General features: G+C 63.7%; 1 protein-coding gene across 6 annotated transcripts in view; it reads right to left on the bottom strand.

The window, feature by feature from the left end:
* Positions 1-7,421: 7,421 nt before the first annotated feature.
* Positions 7,422-23,327, bottom strand: part of MINDY4 (MINDY lysine 48 deubiquitinase 4) — a 100,704-nt gene continuing 84,798 nt past the window's right edge. For all 6 annotated transcript variants that reach the window (XM_074284563.1, XM_074284564.1, XM_074284565.1 and 3 more), the window contains 4 exons: positions 21,967-22,128; positions 13,702-13,882; positions 13,369-13,441; positions 7,422-7,856 (listed from right to left, as the gene is read on the bottom strand). In XM_074284563.1, the coding sequence (XP_074140664.1) occupies positions 7,808-7,856; positions 13,369-13,441; positions 13,702-13,882; positions 21,967-22,128 (465 nt within the window). In that variant the 3' untranslated portion in view covers positions 7,422-7,807. The remainder of the gene's footprint in view (positions 7,857-13,368; positions 13,442-13,701; positions 13,883-21,966; positions 22,129-23,327) is intronic.

The following is a 23,327-nucleotide window of genomic DNA, read 5'->3' as shown; positions in this document are numbered from 1 at the left end:
TCAATTCTGACGGACGTGACCCTCTCCCACAATGAGACGATTCGGGCCAGTCCCAATGACCTTGTGAAGGCGAGAGCCAGCTGCCCCCAGAGAGAGGCTGTGGGGACTGAGTGGGGAGCACGGCACAACATTTTCACCTTTGCTGTTGCTTGTTGGTTTGCCTTTTGTTCTCATTTCCCCTTTTGATTTGATTTTTCTTGGGCAGCGCCATAATTGGGGAAATACATAGAGAAGAATGGCACATGTTTGACCTATGTTGGATTATTTGTCCTCTAGGGGAGGGTGTGAGGGGAAGGGAGAGAGAAAAACTGGAACTCAAGATTTTCTAGGGGCGAATACGGAAAACTATCTTTGTATGTATTTCAAAAATAAAAAGCTGTTATTCAAAACAGATTAAATTTTTAAAAGGGGGGAGGGAGCCCAGACCTTTCTGCTTCTTCCCGGGCTTTCCTGCAAGATTCCAGGCCTCCGCCCCGGCCCGACCCCAGCAGTAAGCCCCCTGAGAGCAGGAGCCGGTTCGCTGCCGTCCCGAGGAGTCTCAGCCGAGCACGGACTGGGCCGAGCTGGCGCTCTCCCCCCTGCCTGTGGCTCAGCTCTCCCAAGGCCAAGCTTCCCTCACTCATCGCTTGCCTTGCGGCCGGGGCAGCCGGAAGGGGGTGCGAGCTGCGCCCAGGGCTCCCGGACTGGCCCATGTACGGGAATGGGATGACCTCCACGCTCCTTCCTCCCCTGGAGCGCCGATCAGGAAGCCCTGGTTCCCAGGCCATGATGATGGAGACATAAAAGGTGGATAAATATAGCAAGCATTTTTCCATTCCGCGTCCTGGAGCCTCCTGGGGCCCGGGCCCACTCTTCCTCTGCCCGGATCAGGACGGGCCGGGCCCACGCCCGCTTCAGGGGACATTTGGGAGGGTCTGGGGGAGGGGAGAGCTCCGGGGGAGGGGAGGAGGCCGGAGCGCCAAGCCCTCCCCACCGGCGAGCCAAGAACGCCTTGTCCCAGGCCTTAGATATGGAAGGACCTTTGAGGTCACATCAAGCCCAGCCTTCTCATTTTTACAGATGGGGAAACCGAGGCCCCCTGAGGGAAGTAAGTGCCAGAGGCCATATGAGCCTAGGTCCTTGCCAGTCAAAAGCACTTCTCTTCCTCCCCTCCCTTCCTCCCCCCCAACCTAAAAGGGATTCCATGCAATGCAGCTGTTTTGAGAAAGCCTGGTGGGCCAGCCTCAGGCCCAGCCCCTCAGAAAGGTCCAGGCAAGGGCTGGGCGGAGGGCATGGGAGGGGGCTGGAGGGGCCTCCTCAGGGTGACTCCTGGGCCCCGCCCTCCACAGCTGGGCTGCACAAGCAGGGGCCCTTCCTCCTCCAAAGACTAGGACCACTTTCTCACGGCCAGACTCCCTGAATCTGTGTCCTACCGTGCCTAGGACAGTGCTCTGCATACAGTAGGTGTTTAATATATACAGACTTAAAGGGCTTGGCTTTTGTGAGTCCTGCCTTGCAGCCAACGTGGGCCAAATGGTGATTGCAGCTCCCCACGGGGCCTCAGCCCCCCACTGTCCCCAGCCTGGTGCTGCCAGGGTTGGGGGGGGCAGACAGTCAGGGCCCTGCCCTGGGTACTACAGGCTGGCTCCATGTGCAGGCCCGGCGGCACCGGGTGGTCCTGGGCAGGGCCGGGCAGGGGGGAGCTCTCCGTTCCAAGGGATGGAAGGATAGAGAAGTCAGCGCCGCCGGAGCTGGGAGACCCTGATGGCCCGACCCCTTCTGGGAGGCAGGGCCCCCGGCACACAAGGTGAGGCCCGCCCAGCCTCCCCTGCCCTAAGGTCCAAGGAAGCCCTCCTCTCCTCCCAGGCTCCAATGGGACCTGACCGGCCCCAAGCCAGCCCACCTTGGCCAGCTCCTGCGCTCCGGCCCGTTGGGAGCCCCGGGGGGCGTCCTGGTCCGCAGGGCGGGGCTCCGGAGGGTGAGGGAGGGGCGGGTGGGCTGCCGGCCTTCCTTCCACACATCCTCGGAGTCAGAAAGAACGGCTGGGCGGGTCCCTGGACAGCTGCCTGCCTCAGTTTCCTTATCTGTACAATGGGATAATAACGGGGTTGTGGGGAACAAATGGGATGTTGTTAAGCTCCTTGCAACCCTTCGTGAGTTGTCTGAATGTCTGCTGACCGTTATTATCATTATTATTATTATTATTAGGGGGCTTCCGGCAAGGCCGAGGTATCTCCCATTTAACTAAGAAAGGCTGTGGAGCCCAGAATGCGCCCGGTGCTGTCCGAGGAGAGCTCCGGAAGAGGTTTGGGGCAGGCGGAGCATCTAGGAGGCCCCTGCTGTATACTGAATACGGAGGAGGGAGCAAAGGGGCCCCAGGACTTGCCGCAAATAAAAGGGGAGCCGGGCAGGGGGCGGCGGCCGGGGGCCTTGTGGCCGGGGAGAGGGAAGCCAGGGACACCGAGGCCCAGCCTTTGGGGCGTGGACCCCCTGCAGAGGGGGGAAGCATCCCCTTGGGACGGGAAGAGTCCACAGAGGGGGGACGTGGGCCGCGCGTGGGAGGGGGACGTGGGCCGCGCGTGGGAGGGGGACGTGGGCCGCGCGTGGGAGGGGGACGGGATGGGGGAGGCTCGAAGCCCGAGGCTCCCCTCACGCCCTCCACGCTGGCCTAGGGACCCCAGAGGCTTGTGGGAAGGCCGATCTCGCGCTGCTTCGTGGACGCGGATGGAGCTGCAGAGCGGCCCGGCCGCCGTTCGGGGCCGATGCCCTCCCGGGGTTCTCCCCCAAACTACAAGAAGCAGGAGCCTCGTCTGCAGCCAACTTGTGACAGCACGACGGCGGGGGCGGGGCCCGACGGGCGAAGCCCTGCGCAGGAGCCGCTAAGATGTCGCCCCCCCCCCCCATTTGGGGAGCTTCCCCTCCAGGGGTCGTCTGCCCCGCCCCCACTCTGCGGTCCGGAGCCGGAGCGGCCCGGCCCGAGGTCTCGGCCCCCAGGGGCAGAGGCGGCCTTGGGTTCCCGGTCACGGGCGGGGCCCGGCGCGGAGCCTCCGGGCCGGGCCCCTGGTGCTGGGCTCCCCGACCTCCCGGCCCGGTCCCGGGTGGCCCAGCCCAGAACAAAGGCTGCCGGACTTCCTCGGGCTGATTGCTAATTGCTCCCTTCGCTTCAAGGCCTGCCAAGGAGGGCGGAGGAAGCTTTCATCATTAAGCGGGATGTTTTGCAAACCTGGCTCCCCGGAGGGCTGGGTCTGCTGGGGGGGGGGGACTGGGAGGCTGGGGGGGAGGCTGAGGGACTGGGGGGAGGGGAGGCTGGGAGGCTGAGGGGGAGGGGAGGCTCCATTAGCCCCAGACCCAAATGGAGACTTCACTTTCCCTGCCCGAGGACTTGGGGGCGGGGCTGGGGCGCCCTCATGGAGCAGGAGCACCCCCCTTGGCTCCGACCCCTCTGGGCCTTGTGATTCTCAGGCTGACCTGGCGAGAGGCTCCGGGGGCTCTGGCGCGGGGGCCGAGCACCCCGAGACCCGGCTTCCCAGCCCGGCCCCAGCCCTCTCCGGGCTGTGGAGTCCCCATGGGTCCCCTCCCCCCCTTCTCTGGCCCCCCCTTCTCCTTCCAAGAAACTGGAACCTGAGGGCCGCCCTCAGTGGGGGAGGGGCCGAGTGAGCGTAATGGAACATTACGGTTCTGTGAGAACCGGCCGCAGGAGGATGGCGGGGCCCGGGGGACCGCCGGAGCCGGTGCTGAGGCCAGCGGCCCGGGATCGTGTCCACCGCCACAAGACTATGGGATGGTGGGTTCTGACGGACGCGGCTCTCCGGCAATGAGAGGATCCAGTTGAGTTCCAGTTGATCAGGGATGGACGGAACCACGCAGAGAGGACTCTGGGAAACGGGGGAGCCGCCGCACAGCATCCCACCCCCTCTGTTTGTCCGCCGGCATTGTCGATTTCCTTCGCGGGCTATTTTTACTTTCTTCCTAAATCCGATCTTTCTGTGCAGTGAAACAACTGTATGGACGCGTCTCCGTATGTTGTATTTAATGCGTACTTTACCATATTTAACATGGAAGGGGCTGCCCGCCCTCTGGGGGACGGGAAGGAGGGGAAAGTTTGCGCTTCAGTGCTGGAAAATTGCCCCTGCGTCCGTTCTGTAAATGAAAAACTGTAATAAAGAAAATAAAAGAAAGTCCCAGTCCTTCTCTGGGCACCGGGAAGCTGGAGGCGGCCTGGGGGAAGCAGCTCTCCCGGCCGGGCCTGAATGGGCTGGGGACATGTCCGGAGAGCAGCAGTGTGGCTCAGTGGGGAGAGCCGCCGCCGCCGCCGCCGAAGGTGGTCCTCAGGCCTGTTGGTCCGAGGGGGTCCGAAGGGGTCCGAGGGGGTCAGGATGCCTGCAGCGCCCCTCCCGAGCTTGTGCTTGTGAGCCCCAGGGGGTGTCGGGTATGACACAGGGCTCCCTGGGGCCAGCCTGCCTGGGCCGGGCTTCTCACCGTGGGCAGAGAGGATGGCCGCCCATGGGGTACGGCTGGGGAGGGGGGGGAGCCCAGGGGGAGGCGGGGGGGAGCCCAGGGGGAGGCTGGGGGAATACAAGCTTGGGCTCTGGTTCTCTGTGTCCATGTCTGTACTCGTCTGTCCCTCCCCTCTCCTTCCTTTTTCTTCCTTTCTTCCCTGTCTCTCTCTCACACACAGTGGGGATGATTCCATTCAGCTCATAGTTAACGAGAGAAAAGGGGGGGGGTCTGGGGAACAGAGACAGTGGAAGGCGGCCCCCAGCAGAGACACTCTGCCCATTTCCCAAGGGGGTCCCGGCCCCAAACACAGGAACCAAAGACTTGGGGCCGGGCGGGCGCCTGACCCTCCCCCAGAGAGAAAGTGAGAGGCCGAGGGGAGCATTTTCTGTGTCCGGGGCAGACTCAGTCCCAGGTCGTAGCTTCCGGGCCTGGCGTTTGGGCCTGGTGAGCCCTGGCCTGGCAGCAGCCGGTCATTAAGATAGTGACTGGGTCGTGAGCGGGACATGCACGAGCGGGCCTGCAAATGGCCTCGGCCCCCCGCGCCTCCTGCAGTATTCCCGGACCCTTCCCGGCTCTGGCCGACACAACCGCCATCAGGGACTCGGGCCCCTGGGCCGCAGCAAGGCCCTGGTGCTCCCCCGCTCCCAAGGAGGTGGGCAGGGCATAAAAGAAGGGGGCGCCCCTCCCCCAGCAGAGCCATCCTTCCGTTCTGGGCCTGACCTGGTGTCTGGCTGGGTTTGGAGGCCACATCCCCCCTGCTTTTCTCCCAGTTTATGGCCCCCCAAACACTTCCAAGTGACCTGTTCAGGGCCTCTCCCACAGAGAGTTTTCTAAATCTGTTTTATTTCCAGCCCCTACATTGCTTCTTGCCTCCTTTTCGGAGGCCCCTGGGACACACGGGGAAGGGAGGCCAGGGGCTTGTTCCCGCCACGGGTCGGGGCCCCCAGCCTGCGCCTTTCCAGCCCCTCGGCCTCCTGCACTGAGCTCATGAGTGGCTTTCCCGGCAGGGCTCTGGCAGAAGGTTAAGTGAGGCTCTTGACGAAGGCCGCTCTTCCTCCCTGAGCTGCTCCAGGGAGAAAAGATTTCCTGCTCCCACAGCTCGGAGCGAGCCGGGCCAAGCCAAATAAACAAGCGGAGAGTTCAGCCATCTATAGGAAGTCCTTTGCCGGGAGCCTGCTGTGAATGGGCACAGAGTTTATACAGCAAGGAGGCCCTGCTGGAGGCCCTAGAGAGAGCCCCCCAATCCCCAGGAAAGCCCGGAACGAGACAGCCCCTCGTCCCTGTGATGCTGCCATTCAAGGCCCCGCGTCGGCTTAGCAGCGGGGCCCCTGAATGGCAGCCGGAGGGATGAGAAGCGCCCGTTTCTCTGGCACACAGCCTTGGCACAACACGCCCATTGCCCTTCTCATTGCCCACTACCTGGGCAAACAGCTAGTGCCCTGTAGCGCAGCAGAGATGCAGGCTAGCAGGGCCTTAGCCCAAGAGAGAGAGAGCAGAGGTTACTGGGAGGGCACAGCTGTGGCACCCCGGGCCTCCCCATGGCCAGGCCGCCCCAGCCAGGCACCGGGTGGAGTTCCTCATCCAAGTCTGGGCCTGAGTAAAGAGTATGGGGGGGCACTGCCCCCCAAAGGTCTGGAAGGAAAAACTCAGGCTGGCCTTTTAGGGCTGGGGGCGGGTTTGTGAGCTTGAGCCCCCGCGGGGCGGGACACCATCCTGCCGGGCGGCTGAGGGTCAGGCCCCTGGCTGGGTGCAGACATCTGGGACCCATGGAGGGCTGCGGGGGCCGGCGGCTGCTGACGTGTGTTTACTGACGCTGTTCCCCGCCCCCCTGCAGGGACCCAGCTTGTTTTCCAGCAGCTTTATTGGAAACAGCCGCGCAGACGCTCCGGGCAGGGCCGGCCTTATTAGGGGTGCATGTTTCTGTGAAGGGCCCGGGCTCGGGAAATGTTTGTGGCTGCTGGTGAGCCCGAGGCTGCCGGGGGGAAGAGCGGCTCCGTCTGCACGAAGCACACGGGCCCGGGTCCAGGATCCCAGGCCCGCCACAAAGCCAGAGCCTTCCCGTGGCCCCCTTGGCTGGCCCGGGGACTCTCGCCAGAGTGCTGACTCCTTGGGGTCCGCCCTCAACAAGGCCCACGGGGCCCCTTTCCCCTTCTGTTCAGGGCCCAGGCTTCAGGGTTTGTGGGGTCCTGCCTTGTGGGAGCTTCCATTCTGCCAGAGATACTTAAAAGACCAAATTATTCCACCGAGGAAAGGGCAAGAGGGGCTCCTTAGAAGCCAGTGGAGGGGGTGCCCAGGGGGGTCTGAGAACTCTGGGGGGAGCGGGAAAGGGAGGAGCGTCTAGTGACCGGAAGACCGGTGGCTAAGACCGTGGGAGGCCTTGTTTGTGTAATTTGATCCTAGAGGCAATGGGGAGCCATGGAAGATTGTGGGACCAGCGCTCTCTTTTCAGTCTGGGTGTGTCTGGGACCTCACAAGGGGTTTGGTGTTGGGAAAACCGGGGATGGGGAAGGAATGTGCGGCCTTACACCTAGTTTGTGGAGCAGAATTCTGAGCCAGGGCCAGTTGCAGCCGGCCCAGCCCCTTGCTTTGGGGTGCTCTGGGGGCGCCCTCATCCCCTCCTCGCCCTTGGCCGGCAGCTCTCTTGCTCCTCTCTGTCCTGGCTCCCATTCACCAACTGGACCCTAAGCTCGAGGGCAGGGATGGGAGGAAGGGGGCTGGGCAGAAAAGGGGGGTGAAGGACTCTCAGTCCCAGACAACTCGGTGCACTTGTTGAATGTAGAAGGGGGACAGGGGCTGGAGCCTGAAGGTTCTCCCTGGGGGACGGGCAGGGAGGGGGCCGGGGGCTATTCCCTTCCCGGTCACAGAGTGACCTCCCTCAGGATCATCCCTGGGCCCCGGGGCCCTCAAGGCGGGCAGGAACACCAGAGACCCAGGCCACACGCTTTCGAGGCCCTGCTTTACTGGGACGGAAACCAAGCGACACGGGATGTTCTGGACAGGCCGGCACGGAGGTCCTGAGCCCTCCGTGTCTTTCTTAGGGATGGGGGAGGAGGAGAAAATAAATGAGGTAGCCAGAGCGCGCCCGGGGGACTCTTCTTCCGTCGGACCCAGAGACAATGGCAGGAGGCCCACAGGATCCAGACTGGTGAGGACGGATGGAGGCTGGCCCCGGGACAAAGCTACACAAAAGGAAGGAGTTTCTGTAAAAGGCCCTTGGTGGGAGCGCGGGGGGCTGGGGGAGGGGAGTCAGACGCTTCACGCACGGCTACAGGGCCTCGGGTTTCAGAAATGAGCCGGCGGGGCCGGGGCAAGGCCGCGGGGCGCCCGCTCACAGGATGGGCTCTGTGCCGTTCCAGTCCACGAACGCGTCCTTCCACCTGGGAGAACAGAGGGAGGAGACCCGTTAGGGAGGATCCTGGGAGCACGTGCTGGACATAGCGGGGAGGAAGGGGAGGAGGGGGAGCAGGGGGAGCTGGGCTACTGACAGAACCAGGTTCAAGGAGAAGTGAGGCGGACGGATGGGGTCTGGAGGAACGGACCACCCACAAGCTGCTGTCAGGTGCGGACCGCACCTGCCCTCAGAGCTGTCTCCGGCCCCGGGAGAGCCGACCCCATGGCCAGCATTGGTGGGGGGCAGGAAAGGCCTCAGGCTGAACTTTCAAAGGGGAGTAACATGGCCCCCGAACGCGTGCCCACAATCCCACCCCCATATGCAGGTCCCCTCCAGTTCCAAGGGCAGACGCAGTCCTGCTGGCTCGGGATAGAGCACCTAGAGAGCCGCCCATTCATTCCCCCAGCCATTCCAGGCACGTGGCCCGGCAAATGGCCCAGTCACCAAAGATGCCCCAAGTAAAGCCCCAACTTCCTCACGCAGAACCAAGGGGCTGCACCCTCTTCAGCAAGCACGCTGTAGGCTGGGAGACGGGGGCTCCCTTCTGAGAAATCCTGGGGGACATGGGGAAAGATCCATCCAGTGGCAAAAAAAACCAAAACCTCTCAAACCATCCCAGAGGCAGTTGGCCCAACTGCCCGCCATCACCGGGGTCATCCCTGGACATCCGGCTCTCATTCCAAATGGACGACGAGCCGGGCCGAGAACTCGGGAGGGATGGACTTCCCCGAAGCCGGCCCTCGCGGAGCCTTTAGATTTGGGGAACCTAACACGGCTGAAGGAGAGCCGGGCAGCGGGGCAGAAGACAAGAAGGGGCCGGAAAGCCCGCGATCCGGGCGGTTCCAGTGGCCTGCGTTGGAGAGCGCCGTCTGCCCCCGGAGAGGGGACGACGGGACCGAGTGGGCCAAAGCCCGCTCTTCTCCCTCTTCTGTCACGTGCTTGCTTTTGTTCTTTCTCTTTTTTCTGGATCCGATTCTTCTTGTGTAGTGCGATAATTGTGGGAAATATGTACAGAAGAACTGCCCGTGTCTAATCTAGATTGGATCGCTCGCCGTCTGGGAGGGAGGGAGAACTTTGGGACACAAGGCTTGGCACGGTGAATGTTAAAAACTTTCTGCTTATATTTTGAAAATAAAAAGCTATGATTTAAAAAAATGAGCCCAGAGCTGGGCAGTGCCCGCCTGGCACAGCCATGCCCCCAGCCCACGGGGCAAGTCCACTGGGGCTTCAGCTGCATTACTAAAGGACCGGTACCAAGGCCTGTTAGTGGGGAGTTGGGTCCCACTAGCGTGTAGCTGAGGGCCAGAGTGGGTGCAGGGAAGTGCGGAGGAGTTGGGGACTCGGGATGAGTTGGGGGGCAAATGAGGTGGCCCTTGACCAGTGCTGCCCCACGCTGTATCCGATTCCCATCTGCCTCCCATGCCCCTGGCCCACGTCCTGAGATCATTCTTTCTGGATTGTCAATGAATGCCGATTTTGCTGTCTCTCATCCAGCTGTGATCGCAGACCCCCCAAGAACCGGCGTCCCTGCCCAGCGGCCGGGACGGAGCGGGAGCGTCCTTCAGGACGAGCCCTGGGGCTGTCGCCAGGAAGCCTTCGTGTCCTCTCTGGGACTCCAGGGTCCCGGCTCTGTCCCGGGCCTACTATGGGCACCGGGGATTTAGATGCCCCCCTTCCCTCCTCCCCCAGGGCTGTCAGCATCACAAGGCCCGGGGGTACTTTGGGAGGAGACCCAAGGGCCCGAGTTCCCGGCCAAGGGCAGCCCCTCACTGAGGACTACGCTGAGGCTGCATGGGGAGCCTGGGGTGGGCCCCCAGCCCGGGGTCTGGCAGCTTTGGGAAGGGGCGGGAAGGGGGCATTTTCCCTCCGGAGGAGAGCCGGTTCTCAGGCAGGGAAGGGCGGCTTCCTCCAGATCATCCCGGCTGCTGACCGCGTCTTTTCCTTTGAGCTATTTGTGCATCAAGGGGCAAAAACAAAAGGCGGCTCCTTTGTGAGGGAGCCCTTTGAGCCGGGGCCACCGAGGCTGGGGCTGCTTTAGATTACAAAGGCATTTTATCTGATGGGGATGAAAAAGAAAGTTCTGCTTTCTGACTCCTGCTCCCAAAGAGCACATGGGGACCCTGGGAAAGGGCAGAGCGGTGCTCACCACGTCCGGAGGCCGCGGGGTGCAGGGCTGGTGTGCCCGCAATGGGCATCTCTCTGCACAGACCACGGCCTTCTCCACGGCCGTCTGTGGGCGCCGGAGCTCGGCCCACCCCAGGCCCAAACAGGGGAGTGGGAGATCCCTGAGGGCAGCTGCTGGTGGTGGTGGGGGGTCAGAAAGCTTCCGGGAACCAGGGGGTCTGGAGGAGAGTTTAGAAGAGCAGGAGCCCAAGACCAGAGGCAGCCCAAGTGCTCCCTGAGCTGTCAGCCTCCGCTGGGTTTTAACCTCTGGGTCTGTCTCCTGATGCCCCAAAGGGCAGGACTGAAGAAGGGGGTTGTGGAAGATGGCCCCTGGAGTTCAAAGTCCCCTTTGGACTCTGGATAAGCCCCCTTTCTGTGCCTGCCTGGAGCCAGTAGTCTGGCCAAATTCCCGCCTCCATGCTTTTGCCCAGCAGACCCTCGCGCCTGGGACACTCTGCTCTCATTTCACACCGGACACGTCTTGGATGGACCCAATTGGGCCACAAGCTCCCTGAGGGGAACTTGTGTCTCTGGGATATCCAGTTCTGGGCACAGGGCTTGGCACTAATGCCAGGGAATGCAGGGCACACACTGAGGGGGCTGGGCACCAGGAGTGTGACACGGGGCGCTCTGTCTCCCATTTAGGGTCCCCCCGCCACACTCCTAGCCCCTGCCCTCAGGAGACGTTTGCTTGGGCCCCTTCTTTACACTTCGGGTCTCAGGAAGGTTCACATTCAGGTATGGGGTGGGTCAGATGACATGTAAAGTCCCTTCCAGCTGGACTCCCTGCCCAATGATTCCGAGGGGATCCCCAGAGAAAGCCAATGACAGAAGCGGGGAGAAGAACAGGAGCTGGGCCTGGGGGCGGCTGCCGGGGCCCAGACGGCATCTGCATTCTCGGGCCCCGAGGCCCTGCGGCCCCCCACTCGGCAGCCCGCGGTAAGGCCTCGAGCTCGGGAGCGCCCTCTCCCAGGCAGGGGCGGCCACCTGGGTGAACCGAGAGTGGCCTCCGGCCCCCGCCCGAGCTCCCCTTCCAAATGGCCGCCTTTCTTTCAGCACATTGAATGAAGGTTCTTTCTCCGTGAAAGCGCGGTGAGGATGTCCCGCTAATCTGCGCGCTGACAGACACAGGCATGTGACCCTGCAGGAATGCTTTGTATCTGGGACTGGAAACGCTCCCGAGAAAGTCAGGCTCCCTCCTATTTCCTCTTCCTTTGGTAAGAGTGCAAACAAATACAACGTTCTTAGCCCCGTGCAGGCCAGGTGGCCGCTCCTGCCCCGTGGGCACCGAGACGGGCGAGGCCGTGACCCGGCTCGCACGAACCTCCCCACGATGCGCCCACTGTAGCCGTCCTCCTCCGTCTCCTCCCCAGCTCCGGGCTGCCTCACTCATGAACCTGTGTCGGGCCGTCATTCACTGTCACTGATTCATCTGCGCTGTCTCCCCTCGCCCGAGGGGGCCTCTCTTGGCGCCTGTACCTGGGGATGTTTGATGAACGGCCATCTTTAGGAGAAGTGGGCCCCCAGAATGGCGGAGGCTCTGGCCCCTCTGGCCGGGTGCTGCCGGGGCCCGAGATCCCCCACACTGCCGTACGCTGCCAGGAGGGTCCGGCCCCTCTTCCACCACCGTCTCCCTGACCCCATTTCTGGCAGTCACTGGCCTCTCCCTCGCTGACTCCGAGGAATGCCCACCGGGCCCCATCGTCTCCCCAGGGTCCGAGCCGGCTCGTCTCCCCCGGTCGGGAGGTTTCGTGGCTGGTGGCAGAGGCTGAGCCAGGGCACAGGGGACGTGGGATGCTCCTCCGGGCTTTCCCGCTTTCACAAGCCCTGCTGGAGGCTGAGCCCTCAGGGAGCTCCTTCTGACTTGGGGGGAGACTTGGCCAGACTGGTCCGGTGGGTCCGTGTGCAGAAGGGTCTCTATGTCCAGGAAAGGCAGGGGATGAGGCTGGGTGGTCTCCGCCTGCAGCAGAGCCTCCGTGGCCGCCCCCCGTGTCAGCAGTCCACAAGGGGGGCAGCATCCACACCAGGCAGCAGGAGGAACAATGAGGTGCAGCTAAGGGCTGGCCTCCAGACCCAAGTGATGGCGACCAAGCTGGGGCGGGGAGCTGGACCAGGCCGCTGTCTCTTCTGCGGGTGCTAGTGCACCTTCGCTTCGGGGGGAGGGGGTCTAACTGCCCATGAAATCACTTCATGATTGCCAATTAGGCGAATTCCAAGCCCGGGTTGGCAGAGACCGCCAGAGTGGGGGAGGAGAGAGTGCTGGATCTGCAGTCGGAAAGACCAGGCTCCCAAGTGTAGGCTTTCAGGCAGCCCCTTAGCCTCTGTGGCCTCGGGCTTCTCATCTGTAAAATGGGTTAACAAAACCCTGAGGGCCTCCCTCGCTGGGGGACATCTTCCTGCTTGCTTCTCCTCCCACCAGCCTCCTCACAGGGCCAGTGGGCTCCTCCTCCGGCCGGGCGAGTGGTGTTTCTACATCAGGGTGCCCTCGTGCTCGCTGTGGCCCCCAGCCTTGCCTTTTCTAGCGGGCGCTGCCCAGCTGCTGTCCCTCCACAGTTCTCGTAAGACGAGAGAACACGAAGCCAATGACAAGGCACCGACTGTATACCGGACCCAAATGTATACCCTTGTGGGACCAAGTCCTGTGCTTGTAGCGTGGCTGCAGGTATCGCGGCAGACCCCACTTAATTCACAGTCTTTACTGGGAGGGAGACAGCAGGGAAACCAGCGGGATTTGTGCTAAAACCGAGCTCAGAAGTTCTCCCAGCTGCAAGGACGTAAGGAAGGGGAGACTGCGCGAGGGGGGGACCCGCAGACCTTCGAAGGGGCCACGTCGGAGAAATCCAAGCCTCGGTGAGGAATCAAAAGCACAGAGAGAGGGAGCCACAGGGACAAGGCAGCGGCCTCTGGGCCGGCCCCAGACCTCCGCTTCTGCCCCAGCCGGGAGGGGCTCTGTCCTGCACGCTGGGCCCACGCAGGTGGGCCCCCCCCCAAGGCTCCTCGGAATGGATCTTCCCAGAGTCCTACCACTGAGCGCCTCCTCAAGGCTACCCTGGGGTCCAAGGTGCTTCCCACAAACACGCCCCCCCTCTCCCGGGGAGGAGCAGGGCCATTCTCTCAGAGCCGGGAGAAGCTAAAGCTGACGGCCGGCCACTGGCCTGGCCTGGGCCTGTGGGTCTGTCCCGCTGCCTCGGGGGCTACCCCAGGGGCCACTTCTCCGGCCTTCGCCCACAACGTGGGTCCTCCCGAAGTCATCCAGTCTTCGTGAGAAGGGGATGAGACCGGGCCCTGAGACCCGCCCCCACCCGGACCCCCAACCCGCAGAGGTGCTCACTCACTTGGTTCGGATGCAGTGTTCCAGGGGTGGAATGAGGTCCTTCTCTCTGTCTCCAGACATAGGCTGGGTGGTGTCTGCAGGGAGAGTTTGTTGGACAAAAGCACGATGAAGGCCTCTTCCATGTCTCTGGTGGAGCTCATCCCCATGGTCCCCCCAAAGTCCCTCCTCCCCACTCCCGTGATCCCCCCAGCTGCCCGTCTCCACCCACATCTGGCCTTGCCCCCTCAGAGCTGCCCCGTCCCTCCCCTGCCACCTCTGGTGCCCCTGGTGCCCCCCGCCCCTGTGCCCCTGCCACGCCCGGGGGGAAGGCAGAGACCCGGGCAGAACCACGTACCCACGGTCAGCCGAATCTCCCCCTGCTGGTTGGCCAGCCCATCGTAGTAGTAGAGGTCGAAGATCCTTTCCACCTTCCAGTCGCTCAGGAGGTCTCGCTGCAAACTGAAGAGCACGCTGAAGTGGCTCTCGCTGCACACCACCCAGATGGGGTACTTGGGCGTCTTGAGGTAACAGCCAACCTGGGGGGGGCAGTGGAACAAGCTCAGAGCGCGGCTGTGACAGTGTCCTCCGCCCTCAGGAGATGGCCAACAGCGGCGGGCTCCCCACGGCAACGCCACGGAGACCACGAGAGGAGGATGGTCTGGGGGGGCAGACCTCCAAGGGTGGAGAGACTCCCGCAGGCAGGGAGAAGGAACCCTGGTCACCAAGGAAGCAACGTGCTGCAGAAGGCGAGAAGGGGCGGGACCAACGGCCCAGGTGAGGGGAAGAGGAGAGGAGAAGGGACCAAGGGCCCAGGTGAGGGGAAGAGGAGAGGAGAAGGGGCGGGACCAAGGGCCCAGGTGAGAGGAAGAGGAGAGGAGAAGGGACCAAGGGCCCAGGTGAGAGGAAGAGGAGAGGAGAAGGGGCGGGACCAAGGGCCCAGGTGAGGGGAAGAGGAGAGGAGAAGGGACCAAGGGCCCAGGTGAGAGGAAGAGGAGAGGAGAAGGGACCAAGGGCCCAGGTGAGGGGAAGAGGAGAGGAGAAGGGGCGGGACCAAGGGCCCAGGTGAGGGGAAGAGGAGAGTGACAGGCGATGTTAAAAGATCTTGAGGGAAAAAGAGAAGGTGCAAAAGAGCTTTTGCAGGGAGACAAGGAACCACTTGGGAGGCCGAAAAGGCCCGTTCTGCCATGGAGGACGCCATCATGGATGACATCCAAGTGTCCTGGGCCCGAGTCCTTCAGGCCGCAGGTTGTCAGTAGCAATGGGGATGGACAAGATGGTGGATGGGAATAATCCAGAGCTGGGGGTCTGCGGGTGCGACAAAGGGGCAAGAGCAGAGCCCAGGACAGGGACGAGCCGACAAAGCGCTGACCTGGAGGAGGAGGAGGGGAGGAAAGTCAGAAGAGCAGGAGCCCCGGGACAGGGACTGGGGGCCAAGGGGAGGCTGTGGGATCCTGGGAAAGCGGCCCCCGGCACACCAGCGGGTTAAGCGGCGGGACCCTCCGCCTCCGATGCGGGCGGGATGTCCTGTCCGCTTATGTTTCTTATTTTGCTCACTGTCCCTGGTTGCATTTTCATGTGGTCTGGGCCCACACCCGGGAGGGCTGCAGTCCACAGGCCATGTGCTTCCTCTTGGAGACTGCTCTGCTTCCACCGATGCAGTCACGGGTCCAGAAGTCACCGGCGTCTCGCTGAGCACGGCTCACAGCAGGTGCACAATAAATGCACGTGTGTGGAGGGTGCACATACACACGCACGGATATGCGAGGGAGCCGATACATGTAGAGAGATGTCGTTCAGGGATATTAACATTTATTAAGCGCCATCAATTCTGGAGGAAACAGATAGAAGGGAAGCCCCCAATGCGATCCCACGAGCTCTGGGGTTCTGGCCCTGGAGTGACCCACGGCAGCCCCCGAGGCCCCAAGTGCTGGGACTGGACTCGGATCCACGCTCTCCACTCCGGAAAACCACGGGGAGCTCTGGGGCTGCCCCAGAGAAGCAGGAAGTCGGCAGCCCGAGGGCTCAGGGCGGGGCCCTCCTGGGCAGGGGGTGAGCCCCGGGACGCGAGATCTGCCTTACGGGGCTTTGGGGCTCACTGCCCCCCGCTCCGTCCCACAAGGGCCTGCTCCGTAGTGGAGAACTTCCCGGAAGGCCGCCAGTGGCTTTTTGGACCCGTCCTCAGCCCCAGACAGCGGCTTCTTCCCGGGGCGGCTCTTGGGGAAGCCTTTGAGCCATTTTTAAAGGCGGGCACCGGATAAGACCCCCAGCTCTTTGGACTGCAGGCAAAATAGCTGCCATGCTTCCCTTGATCCGCTGGCTCCGGAAATGCCTCCGTGGGGATTAGGAGGAGGAATTCCGCCCAGGGCAGTGGCAGAGGGGCCGAGGAGGGGGCACAGGCGGCTGGGCAGGGCGGTCCTTCAGGGAAACGGTGCTGATGGCATTCGGAGCTTTGCCCCTTCGGCCCGCTGGGCACTTACTGAACTGGCTTCTGCGCTTCCTCCTCAGAGGGCAGCGTGTTTGTCACCCAGGGCCTGGCACACAGCAGGTGCTTAATAAATGCTTGTTAGCTGGCTGTTAAGTGAATTTAACCGAATTCCTACACTTGCTAAGAGTCTCCCCATGTAGCTGGAGGAGCCAGGGGCCTCCAGGACCAGCAGAGGCGGGGCTGCTGCCCGGTCTCCCCGACTGCCTCTCCTCCGGCGCCTCAGGGTGCAGCTGGCTGTTCTGTGCTGTCTCAACTAGACCCCTTCGGGGCTTTCTCCTATTTTCCTAAAGTACCGCCGCAGTCACATTAGCGTCTGCTGAGAGACCTCCGGTGCGTCTCCCCCCACCCTCTGCAGGCAAAAGGCTCAGTTCTCCCAGTCCTGGGGCCAGGGCTTCCCGTGCCAACTGCCCTGCCCCTTCCCCGCTTCTCAGAACCACAGCTGTTCCGCGAGGCCCTTGGGTCGGGGACGGGCCTCCGAGCAGGCGCAAAGCTCGGCCCTCCGTGGGAAGTGCACAGAAAGGCGGCCGGACAAGCTGGCCCAGGGGGACGGGGACCCGGGGATGGGCAGTGGGCTCCGAGCTGGGGCCCTTGTTTTAGCTGCCAGACACCGGTAAAGGGCGCGAGGAGGGCCAACGCCAAGGCCGTGGGCCCGGGGCTCTGCTCCGACGTGGCCCTGCTCCGCTCTGCCGGCCTGAGGGCCGACACCTCGGTCAGGCCCTCCCTCAGCCACCCACCCCACCCAGGCCTGAGCCCCAGGGGGAGAGGGCAGGGCCCCGCTTCCCGCGCTGCCTCCTGGGCTCTTCTATTTAGGATCAGCCAGGCTAAGGGGAAGGGACCGATGGCAGAAGGTGACAGTGGAGCCGCGTGTGGAAGGAAGCACAAGAGGGCAGGAGCCGGGGGTGAGGAGGCAGGCGGGCCGAGAGGACGGACTCGAGCCAGGGGCCAGGGAGGCTGGGGCAGATCCGCCGGCGTTCCCTGGGTAAGGGGGGGGCTGAGAGAGGGCTGACCCACCCAGGGAGTGACCACAGAGCATCCTTCCCCAGGACTCTCCGTCTCCTTGGCGCCACTCACAGGCCGGCGCTTTAGCCTTCGTCCCCCTCAGCCCGCCGGCTTCGGCAGTGCCCCCTCCCCCCCCAGCCTCTCCTGCACATGCACTGAACAATTATCAGGCAGCCCAGACCAGGCCCGCGAGGAACCCGCTCCCTCGGCCTCAGAGGAAAAGTTCAGTGCCCAAAGCCCTCCTCCACCGGCTGCCCACCAGGCTTTCCACAGGACCTCCCTCCCCTGGCGCAGGCCCGGAGCGGCCGGCCAAGCTCTCTGCTCGCCACTCGGGGGCCGGGGCCCTCCCCAGCGTCCTCCCTGACCAGTAAGTGACCGCGGTGCGACCCATGCTCTCCTTCACGTTGTGTCCAGGCTGTGATGTGCGGCGGGTCGGAACTGCCCCCTATCTAGAACGGGAGCTCACCGCAAGTCGGGCCTGTTCTATTCTTGAACGCAAAGCCCACGGCCCACGTCCGGCACACGGTCCGTGCTTCTGAAGCCGGGACTCGGGAGAGGCGCGAGGGGTGGACAGACAGGTCAGCCTGGCAGTGGCTGATGGCGTCACCGACGGAGAGGGAAGGGCCAAGGACCGTGCCGCGGCCAGCGGGCGGGGCCTGGATGGGGAGGCGGAGAGGGGGACGGCAGGAGGAGAACAAAGAATGGGCGGCACCCCGAAAACTTGGAGAGGACGAGGGGTCCGGAGTGCCAAAGGCTGAGGAGAGGGCTAAGAAAGGGTCACACTTCAGACACTCAAACGTTCAGAGGAGACTGAGAGGAAACACGGACACACAGATGAGTTCTTCAGAGTTTAGCCACTAATAGGAAAAATGGCTACGTGGCAGGACTCAGTGGGGCTCACGGATCGAGAGGGGGCACGGGAGGAGGGGACACGGGAGGAGGGGACACGGGAGGAGGGGACACGGGAGGAGGGGACACGGGAGGAGGGGACACGGAGGAGGGGACACGGAGGAGGGGACACAGAGGAAGGGACACGGGAGGAAGGGACACGGGAGGAGGGGACACGGGAGGAAGGGACACGGGAGGAGGGGACACGGGAGGAGGGGACACGGGAGGAGGGGACACGGGAGGAGGGGACACGGGAGGAAGGGACACGGGAGGAGGGGACACGGGAGGAGGGGACACGGGAGGAGGGGACACGGGAGGAGGGGACACGGGAGGAAGGGACACGGGAGGAGGGGACACCGGAGGAGGGGACACGGAGGAAGGGACATGGGAGGAAGGGACACGGGAGGAGGGGACACGGGAGGAAGGGACATGGGAGGAGGGGACACAGGAGGAAGGGACACCGGAGGAGGGGACACGAGAGGAGGGGACATGGGAGGAGGGGACACGGAGGAAGGGACATGGGAGGAGGGGACATGGGAGGAGGGGACACAGAGGAAGGGACACGGGAGGAGGGGACACGGGAGGAGGGGGCACGGGAGGAGGGGACACAGAGGAGGGGACATGGAGGAAGGGACACCGGAGGAGGGGACACGAGAGGAGGGGACATGGGAGGAGGGGACACGGAGGAAGGGACATGGGAGGAGGGGACATGGGAGGAGGGGACACAGAGGAAGGGACACGGGAGGAGGGGACACGGGAGGAGGGGACACCAGAGGAGGGGACACGGAGGAAGGGACACGGGAGGAGGGGACACGGGAGGAGGGGACACCGGAGGAGGGGACACGGAGGAAGGGACATGGGAGGAAGGGACACGGGAGGAGGGGACACGGGAGGAAGGGACACGGGAGGAGGGGACACGGGAGGAGGGGACACGGAGGAAGGGACATGGGAGGAAGGGACACGGGAGGAGGGGACACGGGAGGAAGGGACACGGGAGGAGGGGACACCGGAGGAGGGGACACGGAGGAAGGGACATGGGAGGAAGGGACACGGGAGGAAGGGACACGGGAGGAGGGGACACGGGAGGAAGGGACATGGGAGGAGGGGACACGGGAGGAAGGGACACCGGAGGAGGGGACACCAGAGGAGGGGACACGGGAGGAGGGGACACGGGAGGAAGGGACACGGGAGGAGGGGACACGGGAGGAAGGGACATGGGAGGAGGGGACACGGGAGGAAGGGACACCGGAGGAGGGGACACAGAGGAAGGGACACGGGAGGAGGGGACACGGAGGAAGGGACACGGGAGGAGGGGACACGGGAGGAGGGGACACGGAGGAAGGGACATGGGAGGAAGGGACACGGGAGGAGGGGACACGGGAGGAAGGGACATGGGAGGAGGGGACACCGGAGGAGGGGACACGGAGGAAGGGACATGGGAGGAAGGGACACGGGAGGAAGGGACACGGGAGGAGGGGACACGGGAGGAAGGGACATGGGAGGAGGGGACACGGGAGGAAGGGACACGGGAGGAGGGGACACGGGAGGAGGGGACACGGGAGGAGGGGACACGGAGGAAGGGACATGGGAGGAAGGGACACGGGAGGAGGGGACACGGGAGGAAGGGACACGGGAGGAGGGGACACCGGAGGAGGGGACACGGAGGAAGGGACATGGGAGGAAGGGACACGGGAGGAAGGGACACGGGAGGAGGGGACACGGGAGGAAGGGACATGGGAGGAGGGGACACGGGAGGAAGGGACACCGGAGGAGGGGACACCAGAGGAGGGGACACGGGAGGAGGGGACACGGGAGGAAGGGACACGGGAGGAGGGGACACGGGAGGAAGGGACATGGGAGGAGGGGACACGGGAGGAAGGGACACCGGAGGAGGGGACACAGAGGAAGGGACACGGGAGGAGGGGACACGGAGGAAGGGACACGGGAGGAGGGGACACGGGAGGAGGGGACACCGGAGGAGGGGACACCAGAGGAGGGGACACGGGAGGAGGGGACACCAGAGGAGGGGACACGGGAGGAGGGGACACGGGAGGAAGGGACACGGAGGAAGGGACACGGGAGGAGGGGACACGGGAAGAGCAGGAGATGATGGGGAACAACTGAGTGCAGAGAGGGGAGGAAGAGGGCTCACGGTCACCATGCTGCTCTGCCTTGGCGAGGAGAAGGGCTACCTCTGGAAGGGGGGAGGAAAGGAGAAGGGAGGGGAAGGACTTTAATGCTGGCGATGGAAAAGGAGAGAGGAGAAGGCTTCCCTTAAGGGCCTGTTTCTCGTTTGTTTTTGGAAGTATGAGGCAACGTCCTCAGGAGAAAGGCTGGGGTTAGCTAGCATGCCTTTGTAACGGACTCAGCTGCTCTAGGATCTTCCATTGAAGAGAAGTGACCCGACTGCCACATCCCGCCAAGCGGGGGCTCGCTCACCCGGGGCAGGGATGGCCCATTCATGGTGAGGAACACAAGACCTGGAATCTCACAGAAAGCCACGAGAAAACCTATGGAGGGGATGCGTGAGAGTCTGTGTGTGTGACAGGGGGGCGTTGGGCGTTATGAAGCAAAGTGATCATGGCGTCTGCGATCCAACGAACCCACCACTGGGCGCAGACACAGAACCAGGAGCCCCGAGACCCCGGGAGGGGGGAGCCTCCCTGCTGGGTGAGTCCCCAGGGGCCAAGGGGCACGAATGCGGAGCAGCATCACTGTGTGGTGAGAAATAGGAGCTTGCGCAACCGGGAGACTCGGGAGGAAGCTGACAGAAATGGATGCAGCTTCCAGGAAATAAAAGCCGGAGAGCAGCAGACGCCTGCGACGTGCAGTCAGCCAGTGGAGATCTCCCATTCGGCCTGGGAAATGAAAGCCCAGGAAGGCCGCGGAGGGCAGAGGCCCCCAGCTTCAAGGCGCTGCCAGGCGTGACCCTAAGATTTACGCACTCAGCGTCTGCACTCCCAGCTTCGTCCAGCACGGACAGAAGCTCCCTCGGTCTGCTTCTCTCCAAGGGTCCAGGAGACCGCTCGGCCAGCCCGGAATCCGGAGGCTGAGACCCCACGGCCTGGAGGTGCCGCTTCCTCCCGCCCAGCCAGCCCCTCTCCCGCAGCCAGAGCTGGACGACGGCCGGGCGGCCCAGGAGCAGAAGCTCTCTGCTCTCGCCATTGCACTCCCAGCAAGGGGAGCGGCGGAGGCCTCCAAGCAGCCAGGGCAGCGGGACCAGGCAAGCCCGAGATGGGCCCCCACGGCCCCACCCCCGCTGCCTGCTGCCCTTCCCCCTTGGGCTTCCCTCCTCGAGCGGGGACCCGAGAACCCGGCCCGTCCGGCCTTGGCAGCCGGCACCTGGGCCGGACGAGGGCTAAAGGGGGCTGGGCTCACGCTAGCCACCCTCGAGCCTTGGGGGTGCCCGGGCCGAGCGACCGCCTCTCCGTCTCTGCCGAGGCAGGTGCGCCCTTCCCATTCTAGGCGCCGCTCTGCTACGAGGCCCCCCAAACACGTTCTCTAGGAGGGACCGCGAGAGACCCTCAGCCCGAGACATTCCTAAGGTTCGTCTCAGAGCCCAGAGCCCAGAGCCCAGCTGGAAGAGGCGCCGCCCCTGGGGCCGAGGGGGAAAGAGCCTCACCCTGACCGGGAAGGGCTCCCACAGGTGAAGATGGAATTTAGGGCCGTGCTTTCCGCCTCAGCTTGCCCCGGGGGTTATCAAGGCTGGGCAAAAACATTCCTGGGCCCTCCTTGGTAAAAGTGTTTCTGTGAAACGGCCGTTATCTTGGTTTTCCTCCCCAAAGATAATGGAAACGCGGCCCGGCCGTGTCAGGGAGTGGGAAACTAAGTCTGAAAGGAGGCTGCCCTCCTGGCAGCGGGTGCAGCCGCCGCTGGGAAAGGGCTGGGCGGCCACAGGGGGCTCACGAGAGGCGGGGTCAGCGGGAGTTCACCGCAGACCTTTAAGCACCGGACAAATGTCCGTGTAACCCTTCCTCTTGTCCCTGGGCCCGGCTGTAGGGAGTCCTCCCCGTCCCCAGCTCCCTCCGGGCCCTCGTGGACCAGTCCCCTTCCCCTCATCCCCCGTCCCCGCCAGAGGCTCCCGGGCTTTGGTGTGAGCGGAGGGACCATCGGAGAAAGGCCCGGAAGCAGCAACCCCTGCGCAGCCCAAGACTGGGTCCTCACCCCTGCCCCCCCCTACTTCCCTCGCTCCTGACCCAGCGGGAGCTGCTGCCTGCGGGGGGACGGGGGCTTGTGGCGGCCGCCCACCTGACAGACGTCATAGTGTTCAAACAGGGACAGGAGCCCGATGTCGCTGCGAGAAGTGATTCCCTTGAGGAGGGTGATGCTCCCATTTCCCGAGTCCAGCTCCACCATGTCGTTGAAAACGTTGGACACGGCTTTGCCCGTCAGGAGCAGGTTGACCAGTTCCTGTTGACAAGAGAAAAAGGAAGTTTGTGAATTCCACAGACAAACAAAAAGAGGACCGCAGACGATCGGGGAGATAACTTAGGGCGGGGAGGGAAGGAAAAGAAAGGAACAGAGCATTTTTCCATGCTCTGAGGGAGCACGATTTCGCCGCTTCCCTTGTGAGGCTGTAGCTTGTGTGAGACCCCCGACTCAGCCCCCAGACTCAGAGCCTTCTTCACGCGGGCTCCCAGGCGCCGCCTCCCCCACGTTTTCATTAAATATTCCCTCATCGCACGTGAAGATCTCTGAATCCATTTCTCGCATTTGGCGTTCTCTCCCTCCCTCGGCCTCTCTCCCACTCGCTGAGAGCAATGTGACATCAATCATCCGCGTGAGATCAGACATTTCCATGTCAGTCACGGGAAAAAGCCTGCCTCCCTCGGCGCCCAGAGCCGCTGGCCCTCTGGAGGTGAGCGTGTGCCGGCAGGGGCCTCGGGCACGGCAGGGGCCCGACCTGGAGCAGAGGCCGCCGTCACCGGGCACGGTTCTTCCCTCTGTCCGCGTCCCCCCCAGTCCCAGCGGATTCCTCTGGAGGCAGACAGACCCCTTCTCGCACCAGTGTGGCCCAGCTGTCCCTTGTGATGGGGCCCGTGGCGGCAGGAGCAATGGCCTCCCACACTTCCCTTCTGACCCAGGATGAGTCTGGGGGTCAGAAAGTGGGGGGACTCCTGGCAGGCGGCCTCAGGGCAGGCTTCTCCCAGAAGGTGGCAGCTGGATCACAGAATGCGCCGCGATGGCCACCCAGGACCTCCCTGGGAGCTCCCCTCCTCTTGCCCGCCTGTGCGGCCCCCAGCCCCTCGCACGGCTTGGAACCAAGGCCTTCAGCCCCCCCGTCACTCTCCTCTTAAACACGAGTCCGGAGCCGAAGTCCCGGAAGTCCCGCCGCCCTCTGCGCAGCCCCACGAGGACTTGTCGGGGCGGTCCACTTAAGCCCCCAGATTTTCTTCCATGTTTCTATTTTTTTAAATCAGAGGCATAAGACGTTTCATTTCTCCTTACGGAGTGCCGTTCTTCCTCGTGCCCATTCCAAGGAGGCCTGGGCCTGGCGCGGCTGCTCCCGCGGCTATTCCCAGGCGCCCCTTCGGCAGAGACGGCCCACGAGGGCGAGGGGCCCCCACGGCTGGAGGCGTCTGCCTCTTACTGCCAGATTTCACTGAACG

Source organism: Sminthopsis crassicaudata, chromosome 1, assembly GCF_048593235.1.
Source record: "Sminthopsis crassicaudata isolate SCR6 chromosome 1, ASM4859323v1, whole genome shotgun sequence".
Taxonomy (NCBI): domain Eukaryota; kingdom Metazoa; phylum Chordata; class Mammalia; order Dasyuromorphia; family Dasyuridae; genus Sminthopsis; species Sminthopsis crassicaudata.
Note: the sequence above shows the minus strand (reverse complement) of the source record. Positions and strands in the feature narration are given on the sequence as shown.